This window comes from Aricia agestis, chromosome 12 (genome assembly GCF_905147365.1).
Source record: "Aricia agestis chromosome 12, ilAriAges1.1, whole genome shotgun sequence".
NCBI lineage: Eukaryota > Metazoa > Arthropoda > Insecta > Lepidoptera > Lycaenidae > Aricia > Aricia agestis.
Window position 1 is genome coordinate 5,356,692 of NC_056417.1, and position 14,508 is coordinate 5,371,199.

At 35.3% G+C, this 14,508-nt stretch overlaps 1 protein-coding gene across 1 annotated transcript; it reads right to left on the bottom strand.

The window, feature by feature from the left end:
* Positions 1-38: 38 nt before the first annotated feature.
* LOC121732775 (DNA topoisomerase 3-alpha) lies at positions 39-13,552 on the bottom strand. Its single transcript, XM_042122746.1, has 15 exons — positions 13,287-13,552; positions 12,954-13,163; positions 12,587-12,839; positions 12,080-12,250; positions 8,242-8,417; positions 7,613-7,895; positions 5,339-5,550; positions 5,135-5,246; positions 4,532-4,761; positions 4,087-4,222; positions 2,252-2,418; positions 1,452-2,004; positions 1,077-1,323; positions 762-874; positions 39-534 (listed from the first exon to the last, which is right to left on the bottom strand). The coding sequence occupies exons 1-15, from the start codon at positions 13,476-13,478 to the stop codon at positions 338-340; spliced, it is 3,252 nt and encodes a 1,083-aa protein (XP_041978680.1). The 5' UTR covers positions 13,479-13,552; the 3' UTR covers positions 39-337.
* Positions 13,553-14,508: the final 956 nt, after the last annotated feature.

The window sequence follows — 14,508 nt, forward strand, 5'->3', positions numbered from 1 at the left end:
TATTAAAAATTTATATGTTATACACACTATGGCTTAAACTTATAGGCAATATATTTACAAGATTTTATCACAATCAACTTAGCTATTAGGGATATGGAACAAAGTAACTGTGCCAAATTTTATCCTGAGTATTATGCACAAAATTTTTAAACCATGAGTAATTTTTACACTAAATTATTATTTCATTCAACAAAAAATAATATTGGCTATAAATAGGAATTATAGTTAATCCGGATTTGAATCCATTCATATGTATTCAAACTATACACATGTGATATTTATATCTACCTGCAACTCTTGAGTAGACAAGTATAGGCACTTATTCATTCCGGATCCGTTATTGGTTAGGACACCGCACCCTCGTGTGCCCCGCTTGTTTGCAGATGGTGCAGCGTCTTGCACCGCCCCGGGAACCACCACCACCGCCCCGCGAACCGCCCCTACCGCCCCGCGAACCGCCCCCACCGCCCCGCGAACCGCCCCCACCGCCCCGGTAACCGCCCCCCGTTTGTTCTCCGCTACCCCAACTTGCACCTAAGAAGAAATAATTCTTGTTTGTTACATTGGAGGAATTGATTTATAAACAGTTTCAATGTTGTGATGCCGTGATCTGTTCAAAATTAGGGAGATCGCAGACGACAGACTTTTTGTGCGATCGAGTCTGCGGCGCCCATACAGTCGGCATGGCGCGGCCACTCCTTTAAGGCGTAATATGATTAGTATAAGTCATATTTTTTACTTATAGTAAAAATATTATGTACCTGAACTGTTTTCGCTATTAGCCCATTGAAAAAAATTACAGCGTTGATTAAACGGTTTGGGGCATCCGTAGAACAGCCGTCCTTTGTTTGGTCCCTCCTTTTGAACAGTTATTCTGTAATTTGTGAGTAAAAAAAATTACAATCTTCAATAAAATGCATAATATTGTAAAGTTGACATATAAGTTTATGTCAACTTTAAAATTGATAATAAGATGGTTTTCAAATCTTTGAATGTTTAGTATAAAACCTACAAAGGGAAATTAAAAGTAATATATTGTTTATGATTCTATACTTTTATTGTCTATGGCAACTTACTTTCTGCAGGGCTGCCTACATTCACACATGACATTATCATCGTTTGGCGGGAAATTTTCCGTGTGGCTGGGAGCCAATCCCCATCCTCTTGTATGTTCGGATGTTTGTGAGTTTGGTCGTGAGTTGGTAGCGGGTGGTGTCTCGAAGTTAGGTGTCTGTTGAACGGTACTTGCTGACTCGGGAGCCCAGAGGAAAAAATCGCACCCACCATTGGCCAAGCCTAATGGACATCTGTAGAACTTCTTACCTAAAAAGTTTGGATTATCAATTAGTTTTTTTATGGACTAATGTAGCGTGTCAATATAAAAGGCATTAAAATCATCAAAGTCTGAAGCTTTAACGAGAAAATTACTTTAAAATAAAACATTTTTTTACCAAAGTTCTCATTTTCTTTTCTAACGGTCAACAAAATGGCGGTTTTGTTACAGCCACAGGTGACATTATTGTCATCATTCGACGAGCTAGGTGTTGGCATTCTGTTGACTGGATTCGCTCTTGGCACTGGCATGTTGGTATTCGTATTTCGGACAGCTGCCGGATTTGTATTTCGAACACTTGCCGGATTTGTATTTCCAACATCTGCCGGATTTGTGTTTCGAACACTTGCCGGATTCGTGTTACGAACATTATTTGTATTTCGAGCACTGGAATTTGAGTTTGGAATGCTGGAACTATATGTATTTCGAATAATAGTAGAATTTGAATTTGGAAAATTATTAATTTCAATCGTCGTATTTGTACTGCTAGTTCCATTTGATTGCGAGTCTTGTGTTCTAGGTATATTTTTTACAGAACTTAGGTTTATGTTTAGGTATTCTAGAAACGTCGTATCACATCCTCCGATACAAGCGACGTAAGGCGGTGGATACATGTGACTTAAGCTGTTGTTGCGCCATTCAAATTTGACTTTTTTGTAGTTTGGCCCACACTGAAAAAAAATGTATTGAACAGTGTTATTTTTGTTAAATAAGAAACTCTTTAAATAGGTTAAGAGAATATTTGCTTAACTAAGTTCAATATTCTACATAACTTTTATACACCTTTTACAAACTGGCCAGTTGAAATTTGTACTGTATTGTTATTTCTTCCTTTCACTCAAATATAATCGAGACGAATAGTAAAAGAGATAGCAATATTATGTATCAAAACTTTCCTTGAATTTAGTAAGAACTTACCGTGGCACAAGTTTCGGTCAAAACTTGTATGCTCTTAACAATGGACTGTTGGAACCAGATGGCGTTTTTGCACTTCGGGAACGAAGTACACGATATGTACCACTCGTCCGCGTTGCTCTTCTTCTGTCTCGCCACCATGTCCGCACTGCACTTCGGACACATCAACACTGTAAAGGTGCATAATATAGGAAGTGAATAAATATTCGTGATTAAAGTTGGCCTCACATCCATGACCATTATCCATGTTTATTACATCAAAAATCAAAAAAAAATAAAAAAATCTTTATTAATTTCTCCCACAATACAAAAAAAAACACATATACAATCATTATGATGATTAGTTAATAATATAGTAGGAGACTGGTGCCCTTACTAGGTTGCCCTGTGTTAAGGGGTCACCAGGCCCCCCCTCAGAAGGTATTATTGAATCGTGTCTAACATCATTTATATTTTAGAGGTAAGTCACTAGTTGTGAGAGCATCTTCTAATGATATCTAATCATAAATCGTGTGTGTGTGTGCGCGTGTGTGTGTATGTGCGTGTGTGTGCGCGCGCGCGCGTGTGTGTGTGTGTGTGTGTGTGTGTGTGTGTGTGTGTGTGTGTGTGTGTGTGTGTGTGTGTGTGTGTTTATTTATATACGGCATTGTGACAAAGTGAAAGTTTATCGTCTTTGATGTACAAGAAGTATGCCAAATGCTACAACACCCTAGCCCTACGACAGAAGTCTTGGGATCAGTTATACTACTGCTAGGGTGCAAAGATAGCAGAAATTGCAGTTACAATACCAATAGTCCTACTCTGTCCTTACCAAGATATTCTCTGTCTCATCATAGTTTAACGATTTTAGCCACTTTACTAATATGTATTTAACTTTGTTGCAAGATAAAGGATATATATTATATTTCTTATTTGCTACATTGTATAGTTTTCTACCTATATAAGAGGAAAATCTTCGTGCAAAGTATGTGTTAGTTGATGGGACATTACAAATTCGATAATGCCTTCTTTCAGAAAGTACAGGATTATGCTGGTCATAGGGAGTATTCTTATGTGTACACATGATGGAGTAGAGCACAAAGAGATGCCGAACTGTAAGGACATCACAGAGCTCATACAGTTCTTTAGTGGGACTTAGAATTGGTTTGAAAAAGGAAATTTTTAGAATTAGCCTTTGCGCCCTTTCAACATTTATCATGAGATTTTTGGGTGCACCACCCCATGCGGTGATACCATAAGTTATTATAGATTGGCAGAGACTTGTATACACATATCTTAACAAATTATTATTGGCTACATAACGGAGGCGCTTAAATATGTAAGTAAGACGACGAATTTTGATAGCCAATTTATTTATGTGTTCAGCAAAATTCATTTTGTGATCTATAATCACACCCAGGTATCTTATATTTTCTGTCCTTTCGATTTGTCTACAGTCACACGGTGACTGTACTGTTAGATTACATAAAATAAACATGGATATCAGCAGATGAGAAAATGAATAAGAAGTGAGAACACATCATCGTTGTTTTCGACGGTTTTTTATGAGTTGAGCCAACTCTTTGTCAAAGCATTTCACTATATTATATAATATTCATATAGACCCATGCTTCAGCATTTTTTTCTAATTTTTTTTGCCTTAGATGGCAGATCCAGCTTACTAGCTGGCGCGATTAGGCTGTGCGGCCGCACTTAAGATTAAATAACTACTTATAATTTAATGATTACTATATTGACATAAACTCCATAATAATATATATTTTTGAAAAGTTATAAAATGTCTGTTAGTGCAACCGTTAGTGTGTTAAAAATGTATTTTAAAGCTATAATAACCCTACCGGCAGGCATGCTGGGCATGTTCTCTACACTGGGCGTGTACTCGGCCGGCCGCTCGCTGAGCCGCTCCGCCAACGCCGCGTCTATCTTCTGAGCCTCGGCCGTCACTTTAATGTACACTTCCTTGTATATCGCTATCTGTGAAATTATAAGAATTTGTATAAAAACTTTCAATACCAACACACCATCTAGGAAATTGATCACCGTACGCGTCGAACGCACCGCATAGTACACGAAATGCGGCGTGTACGGTGCGGACGAATGCGTGCGAGGTTTCATCTTTTCAATCATTTCATACAACGAATTCCCATAGGCCGTATGTGCTGATAAATATGCGATCACCTTAAATATCTTTATTAGTTTATGGTTACCCTCACTAAGGAACATTACAATCCAACAGTTTTCACAATTTGACGCTGACAAAAAAAAAAACAATAAGTTTCTTACTTGTTCAGCCAAAACCTGTGCCGGTTGTTTTCTGCCCTCACAAATCGCCTTCAAATCCGCTTCCAACTGTGCTCGTAGATGCGGTTTAGATATAGTAAGGCCCATAGCGTCATAGCCCTCTACTAGGCCCATACCCAATAACCCGGGTACAAAATGTATCGCGTCCGCTAGAGCTACGTACGATCGATTCTTGATTGTCTCTATGTGTTCTGCGTGAGTTGCGTCGGTACCTTTAAAGTTTGGCACTTATGTAGTGATCAATCTTTTATAAGCCCGATTGCCGAAAAGAGAGAAACTCGCCATTGTCCTAAAGCTGCTCCCTCTCTTTTACTTACACCATTTAGTAGAATACCAATTTTTCGCGTGACATTTTAACAAAATTTCTCTTTATCCGGCGACTTTATAATAGTCGTCAAATTACGTCACTGTGACGTCATAACTTAGTATGTATTTCATTTCTTGATTTTTTTATATTTAGGCTTGGAATTCTAGAATATATTGTGTAGGCGCACATTCATAAGAAATTTTTAATTTATTTTTTATTAAAATGCAATAAAACAGTTTGTGACTTTTACATGCATATTGTTTGCATTTCGTTATTACCTATGCCATGTTTCTCCATGAGAGCGATGAGATCAGCTTCAGTGAGCAAGTTTGGCGGGGAGGTGCTGCCATCTACAAGGTCGATACTTGTAGGCTCGAAACTTTGGCCTGTCTGCAAATAAAAAAAATAAAAGCTTTTTTTATTTTAAAAAAGGACGGTTCTCGCGCTTATTTAGACGCAAAGACGTCACGGGTAACTAGTACCTCATAAACATGTATTTCCTTGGCCGACCACCTGTCATACGGGTATACATCTAGGTAATTCCTCTCTGTGATCATCAGTCCGCTGGCGCTGAAGCCCTCACCAGCAATGTCGGTGGTCACCACTGTCTCCTGGCCCTGAGCGTCCGCGCTGCAACACGCGAGGAACGATCGCACTATGAACTCGTAAAGCCTTTGCTCATTGCCTGAGAGATCTGAAATTAAAAAAAACTAATCAGTCTTACATTGTCAGATATTATGTCGGTCCCGATATCGTACCGGATTATGTGTAAGGGAAATTTCCCACGAGACACGACACGACACGATTTAAGAACTGCAAGACAGACGTCACACAGGCTGTCGTTTGAACGAGCGACGATTTCTGCGACGACACCGTATTTTCACACGAGCGACGATTTCTGCGACGACACCGTATTCACTTATGGCTGGTTTACACGTTTTAAGTAGATAAGTAGTCAACTAAATGTTAACTTACATGACTTTATACTTGCTTAACTAAATTTGAACTTGCTACTAATTTTTTTGTTTATATGCAATTAATAACTTAAAATTAAGTTTAAATTTAGCTGTTACCTTGGTAAGCAATTTATATGTATAAACCAGTCATTACTTCTTAAAAATATGTTATCTATTGTTGGGGTCTTAAGATAGCTGTTAAGCTTATTTTAAAACGTAGTCATATTATAATATTTATGTATAGTATAGTATTTTTAATATTGTCATATTATATTTATTATAAATACATTAATTATTACCATAATATACATATTATTATAATACTAGGTATGATGTAAATGTAATATGGCGGCGTAATGCTCGCCAGAAAACCGCTATGCAGTTTGGCAGGCTGTTAGATTATGATTTATTATTTATTTAACGATTTTTCAATATAGAATTTATTTATATATTATCTGTAGACAAAAAACGTGACGACATAGCGGATTGTCGTCTCAAAATCGTGTGTCGTGCGGTGCCGTGTGAAAACGATACATAGAAATGTATGGCGCCCGGAATCGTCACCGCATCTATGATCAAGGAAGAAATGAATCATATGTCTATATTACATTATCCAATATCATTGACTCAATGATCTCGGATCCAATATATATGATAATCTAATATCCCCCTTAGGGGATATCATATCCAATATATATGATAATCTAATATCCCCCTTAGGATCCGAGATCATTGAGTCAATGATATTGGATAATGTAATATAGACATATGATTCATTTCTTCCTTGATCATAGATTTTTGACATTTGCTGAGAGATTGGATCCAATACGGTCATAGAAATAGGTGTTGCCAGTTATTTAATATAAAAAAGAGTTTTTAATTTTTTGTTCATAAATATGTTTCAAATAATGTAATGTAATTATTTTTCTAATTATATACTTGGATAATCTTGCTGAAATAACAAAAAACAAGCCATATTAAAAATGACGATGTCTTTTGACAGATCGAATTCTCTGAGATCTAGTAACCCTGACGTCAATACCTGTCAGCGTGAGCGCTCTCCATTGGCTATTGAAACCACATATGACGTAAAATAGGATCAATGAAATATGATAATGTAATATGCAGATATGATCAAATGATCATATATATTGGATCCTATATATGATCATAGAAATGATCCAATATAAATGATAATGTAATACCCCCTTAGACAGATCTATAATATTTATTATTAGTTATTAATATTTATTATAACTAATAATAAATATTTTTATTTATTTTTCAGGTTGGCTATCAGATATTGGAGATCAGCATACTGATAACAGAATATAAGCAAAATGAATTGTTATATTTCAAGACTTAAGGTGCCGGTTGGCAGCGGACGACATGAAGCAACCGCAGACGACGTGTCGTCGCGACACTACTGGTTTGTATGTATTTCTATGAAACTCCCTGCGACACGAAGCTAGTGTCACATTCATAGAAATACACAGAAATGACGTGTCGCGACGACATGTCGTCTGCTGCAACTTCATGTAGTCGGTTTCCAACTAGTACCTTTAACGCCTCTAGTCCACCGTCGCTGCGAACTGCGAAACAGCGGCGAACCGATATACTGTCTCATCTGCCACACAACAGTGCGTTATATTGCATGTCCCTCTATTCCTGTTTCGCATTAGTTTCGCAGTTTCGAGGTCGGTGTACTAGAGGCGTCAGAGACAAGTTAAACAAATGACAAATTTAAAATGGCTGCACTCGCAAATTGCGACATTTTTTAATTATTTAAACTAGACTTACTGTTGCTATACTTCGTAGGATGTATGGGTGGATGGGCTTTATCACTTTTGTTCCCTTGCCGCGGTCTAGGCCCACCATTATCTAGTATTCTCTGAGCAAACTCGCCCCAGTTGGGATCACCGGTGTGGTGTTCCACCAGCTGCCTCAAGTTCATCTCTTTGGGAAACTCATTTGTCTCCGTACGAGGGTAACTTATGAACCCCTGGGTATACAACTTCTCTGCCAATTTCATTGTTTCCTTTGCATTTATTTTAAGTTTTCTTGAAGCTAGTTTTTCTAGTTCCTGTAAAGTTAGGTAACTTCATGAGGTGTTTGTAGAATGATGATATTAACATTGAGATATTACTTACTTATAGTGTAATTTCATTTTGAATTTCATCTGCTACACTGTTTTTCACTAAGAAATATTGGTGCAATCTTCTCAACATAATACGGTACAAGTCTGGAAGAGACTTCTTTCACAGTCTACTACATATTTTATTCTATAGCCACCAGTGGCATGCCTGACTTGTATGAATCCAGCTTTACTGGAGAGTGAAGCGTCAAGCTGGATTCATACTGGTATAAGAAATGGCGTACTCTAAAGAAATAAAATAACTTTGAGGCCAAATTTTGACTTTTTTACTCACCACTGTGTCCAAAGGCAGCGGTCTCCACTTAGACTTGGGTTTTGTCTTCACATTTGTAACAGTAGCCGTGGGATTTTCAGTGCATATGTCATGTAGCACCTGGCATGCTTGCTGGTCAAATAGTCTCACGCGATCCCACGCAAAATCAACACTCAGATTGTTCATTGTATGATTTACTGAAAGAGGAAAAGTGAGTAGTCAGTCTAGTAATTTTGAATGAGAAGGAAAAAAGGCGAAAACCAGTAGGATACATAAGTTTTCCCCACGCGGTAGAGAGAGCTGTGAGTATATTGCTTCTTCTCCCATGCTGCACTGGCGATCTACTTTGCTTCAGATTAACGAATTTTCGATAATGCTACATATTATCCTCCGCTCCGAAAAATCCAAATGAAGGGCATAATAGTTAATTTGATTTAAAGAGGTCTCTTTGGTGGGGCGAAGAGAAAGCAGTGTGGGCGCGCTTACGAAAGACCATATTGGCAAATCAGTGAACAGAATGTGCTAAAATTATAATTTATAGTCGTAACTAAATATGTATAAAATTCCTGTTAACCGATTCATTGCGGATGACACGGGAGCCGTGTCATACGCGTTTTTAACGTGTGGCGTATGACACGGGAACCGTGTCATTTGAAAAACGATTGTATCTCCCTCAAATTACAATTTAGAAGGTTCTACTCTGAACAAAATCATCTTAATTTTCCACGTAGAACAAGCCTATAGGCTTCGCCTCTGAATATTCTGTGATTTGAAAAAAAGTAGGGGCCGTCCACCTTTTTTAAAAGGTGCATTCATTGCGGATTATACGGCAGCCGCGTCTTATGGGTTTTTCAAGTGTGGCGTATGACACGTGAGCCCTGTCATTTAAAAAGCGATTGTATCTCAAATTACACTTTAGAAGGTTCTACTCCGAACAAAACCGTCTAAATTTTCTACGTAAAACAAGCTTATAGGCTTCCTCTCTGAATATTCTGTGAATTGAAAAAAGTAGGTGCTGTCTCCTTTTTTAGCCCACCGTACACTATCCGAAATTTCTGATCACAAAAATTCGGACGCCCGCCGGCTAACTAGCCGCCAGCTAACCTAATCGCCAGGTCTATGTCAGAATAATGTAACTGCAACTTATAGGACCGGTATTGACTTCAAAATTATGAAGATTGAGAACAGAAATACTGAGTACAGAATAAGAATTATTATTTAATACTTTTTAGTTCAGTTTAGAAAATTACTATTGTTTTTACCTTGGAAGTTGGTTTTAATTTTTTTGTTTAAAAATAATAATTTTACTCTTTTTAGTTATTCTTAAGGTTTTCTACACAGTTTTGGCGTTTTTTATTAACATAATTGTCACCAACACACCTTGGTAGCCATAACATCAAATCCGAATAATAGTATTATGCTTTAAAATAACAAAATAATATTAAAATCATTAGACAAACTACAGAATAATGATCAAAAACATCAGTCTCGATCTATAAGACTATGAAAATTACTAATAACAGGGTCATAATTTGATGATGCATGGTGTAGTGTTAATGATGATTATTAATGTAATCAGCATAGTACTGCCGTGCAGACACTAAAGCGCAGTAAGGCGCATTTTGGTGATTTTCCGTTATTGATATATTCTAAATCTACATTTTTTTCTCTTTATTTCTGGCTTACTCACATCATCCTACGTTAAATGGAAGTATTTTATTTTTAACCCTAAAGTTTTTTGAAAATGCAGTAACGACCACATTTTACCGCTAAAAAGACATTATTGCTATATAAATCGCAGTAAAATCACTTGCTGCAACGATTTTTTTGTGATTTCAGATTAAAACGCAGTAAATACAAATAAAATACTGTTTTTTAAATAGTTCCGTATACACACACAGTCACGTGAAAACCTAATTAAAACGCAGTATATGTTAACTCCATACTTTACTGCATTTAATCAGTACTAGTGATTACTAATTAAAATGCAGTAAATTCAGGTATAATACTGCATTTTAAAAAGTTAATTGCTATATTGATATAATCTATACTACTTACTAAAATGCAGTATTTGTATAGTATTCTTTGAAAGAGTTGTATGTATGCAATTCGTACAATTATCTTTTACAAAAAGATATAAGTACTTGCAGGCTATTGTAAAAAAAAAAAATAAAAAAAAATTGTAAATCGTATCTTGATATTCAATTATAATGATTATTATTGCATGGTGAGGTCTATATTAGATTTTACTATATCAACAATGGTTAAAATGACGCCATATTAATTAACGATAAGTGTAATCGCTTAATTTTGGCCGGATTTAATTTTTATTAATGACAATTGATAAGTTAAAAAATTTGTTACTTAATAATATACCACTTATTTCTCAGTTCCACCATTTTATAGATTTTTGTGTTCCTTTCAGTGCCAATTATGGACTCATTAATTGTATAATGAAGTGCTTAATATTCCGAATGCACATAAAAATGGTATTTTTTTAAATATAGTACTAGGTATTTACAGTTTTAAGCATTATTTCAAAATAACGATGTTAACGTACTAAGAGAAGATAATAATTGTTAGTTTTTTTATGCAAAATTGCAGATTTTTTAATAAATTTTAAGCTTAGAAAGGAAGTTCAAATGAAATTCATTCTATTTGATTATTAAAAATAATATTTTCATAATAAAATTATTATGCTGTTTCATTTGTATGCACTACTTCTTTTTTGTTCCAGAACACACAACTAACTAAAGTGCTAACTAACTAAAAAAGGTGCATTACTGCACCTTTTTTACTGCGTTTTAATATGTAATTCTCGGTTTTTTTCTGTGCAGTAAAGGGGCCCCAAAAATATTAATGCCTGTAATAAATTATTCATGGGGTTTTCAGGGCATTCTTTACGTCTAGGATTAAGATTACGTTATTCCCTTTGAGATTAAGTTGAAAAAGAACAAAACAAACACATTTTAATATATTTTTTTACGTTTTTAAACTTTAAATGCGTTTTTCTCCGAATCATGATTTTGCACTTACTGCGCTTTAGTGTCTGCACGGCAGAGTAGCTTATGATTTTGGTATTTTAAACAACAGCGAAACTCCCAAACACCTTCGGGTTCAGCACCTTCGTGACCGTGGTATACCATGGTGCAAAATTTTACTTTTAGGTAGCATAATATGATCAAAACACATCCCACAAAACCCATATGTTCCCATTTGATTTTCAAGAAGTCACCTGGATTCCTCATTGTTCCCATCATCAGATCACCACTTTTGTGAACATGGTACTAACTCGGAACCGCATCAATCGGAACAAATACCCCATACAACAAAAGAAACATTTTTAAAATCGGTTCACAAACAGCGGAGTAATCGTTAAACACACCTCCTCTTTTTTTGGAAGTCGGTTAAAAAAACTTAACAACAAACTTCTTTAAATTTATCTACGAACGTATTATTTACTTTGGAAACCCAGATCTATTTAATATAGGTAGGTACTCATTTTTCTAACTTTGAAACCTACAAAAGGTTTTCAACATCTGAATAAAAAAATCGCTTACCTGCCATTTTCAGGTTTACACTTAGTAAAACTACTCAAAACAACGTAACCTTCCGTCAACAACAAAGGTTTGGGCTCAACTAAATAAATTAAGTTAATACAAGCGTAAAAACAAAAAAAAAACATAAAGCTTTTGTGACACGGTAGCTGTGTCATCTACTTCTATGGCGTATGACACGGCTCACGTGTCACGGGAAAATTGTATGCCGCCACGACTGAAAGTCTTCAAAAAGGTTTGAATCGGTTAATACATTTTTTTGTTTAACTAGTATTTAAATGTATTGTAACTATCTCCTTTACCCTTAATTTTCCAAAATGTCTCTGGCACAAAACTCTCCACAGCCCTGTACCTCTCCACCACAAACCCCAGAGTAGGAAACTGACAGGACCCGTAGCTGACCAAGTTGTCAGCAAGTTTCCTCGGAAATACTTTTTGTAACCTTAGTGTTTGAAATCTAGTAAAAGCAGCTCCTGAAAACAATAAAATAGCTATTTAGCAAGGATGAAGATCTGATACTTGCATAGATTCTGAATAAATTGGTACTAATACTGTTCTATTGGTAAAAACCTAATGGTAGATAATAGTAAGAACATAACAAATAAGACATCACTGGAAAGATTATATTATTGCATCTATCCTTTTTTGCCTTTGGCTCCAAACTACAGAGTTATAATATTAAAATCTTAGATTAAGAATAGACCACAGGGAAGCTCAAAGGCCATTAAGGCAAGGTAATAATGATGCATCAATAGTCACAAACAGAAATCTAGTAAAAAAATATTTTAAAAGGAAATAAATGAAATTACCTATCCTCAAATCCAGCTCCTGCCTAACATCTACAGCATCACTGATATTCTTGTTTGGTTGTTCCAAGTTATGAAGAGCTCTTCTCGCCGACACTGCAGTGATTTCAGAAAACTTTGCTCGAAAAATTCTCAAATTGTTCTTGATAGCTGTGCAGACTTCAATAATTTCAAACCCAATGTTTTCTCCTTCTCTATCACAATCGGTCCATATGATGAGGCCCTGACAGGACCGGATTTCTCTCTCTAAGGTCCTCTACAAGTAAGGAATTATATATTTTTTTATTACTGATTGTGCATGGTTGCTTTTTTTTAAAACACAGTCAGAACACAAAGTGCAAATTTAATCTGTATGTACTTAATTACATACCTTAATTTTTTCATAATTTTCTGGACAATATTTAAAAACCGGTGCTTCAAATAGGGTCAGTGGGTTACAAGACTGCCAACTCTTATAGGAACTGACAAACTCAAGCCCTAAAAGGTGTCCAGACACAGAAGTCATCACCATTTCACAATTCTGACCCATAACTTCTGCTTCAAATTCATAAATTTTATTGTACTGAGACAAGCCTTCTCTCTGCAAGCAAGGGAATAATATACCTAATTTCATAAAATATTAATAATAATACATATCAATCAGACAAACAAAATGTAATCAGTGTAATCTTCCTTTGTATTAAAATAATTTTATTCAACTTACTCTTCTACTCGTTCCTCGTGAAAGATGCAAAGCGATGTTTTTTGCTGCATCATTTTTTTCAGCTACATTTAAATACTTTATTGGTCTAGTCATATCCGAATAAAATCGAATTTTTTGATAAGTAAGTAAATTGCTACCCAATGTTTTCAAGAAATCATATCCTATTGGTCTGATAACACGAAGAAATTTCATGTTAAATTAGAATGTTCACATCATTGATGTCATACTTCTTTGGCTAGATGAAAATATTACTTCTGAATATTTTTAAACAACTGCATTTATTAATTTCTATTTTGTAAAATAATTATAATATTTAAACCGCCAAAATACCTCTCACACAATATTGTAAACAAATAAAATGTCAAAATAACGAGTGAATAGTGCACAGATTACTAGTATATATTTGGAATAGTGATAGTGACAGCTATCAAATACTTTTTTTTTCATTAGGAATGAAATAGGAAAAGAAAAGAAAGAAGAGGGCAAACCAAAGACCCTTCTCTTTTTTTTTGGAAAAATAAAACCTAGGCGTAAAACTTCTCCTTAGTTCGCAAATTCCCAAATAAACCGTATTAAGTAACTACTTATTGAGGGATTTTCATTTATATTTTTTAATTTTATTTTTAACAATCTTAACTAGATGGCGTTAGGATAAACACTTCTAGATTTTCTATTGGTTCCTCACTGAACTGAAATTATCTGCAGGTTGGCATTACTGACTACATATGGGTTGTGTTTCCAAAAAATATCAGTGTACTGTCAAGTGTGACATAAATCAAAAATACAATGTGTCCCGACACCGGTGTCCGATCCTTTAATGTCATGATCTATGGCATATTTTATCGACAAATTGGCCCTCAAATTTTTTCTCTTTCTCACGGTTGTAAAATGGCAGCCATTTTAGTTTTTCTCGAGCTTTTACACTAATCTGATCAGAACTTCTCATGTAAATATCCTATTAAGATAAAAAAAGGTCTCATTTGATAGCTAATCTTGTGGACTACGCTAACACAGGCAATATGTTATAAATTTCGTGGAATTAAACATAGAAAAACCAAAGTTTAAGAAAAATTTTTGTGTATTTTTTAATTAATGGCTTTTTGTGAAAAATCTAGCACATTAAACTGGTTCTTTTTTGTTTTAAAAAGATAGAGGATGTTTTTATCTTAAATAAATTCTTTATTTCAATGCTCTAAGCTCTCTCTACTTTATTATACTTTAT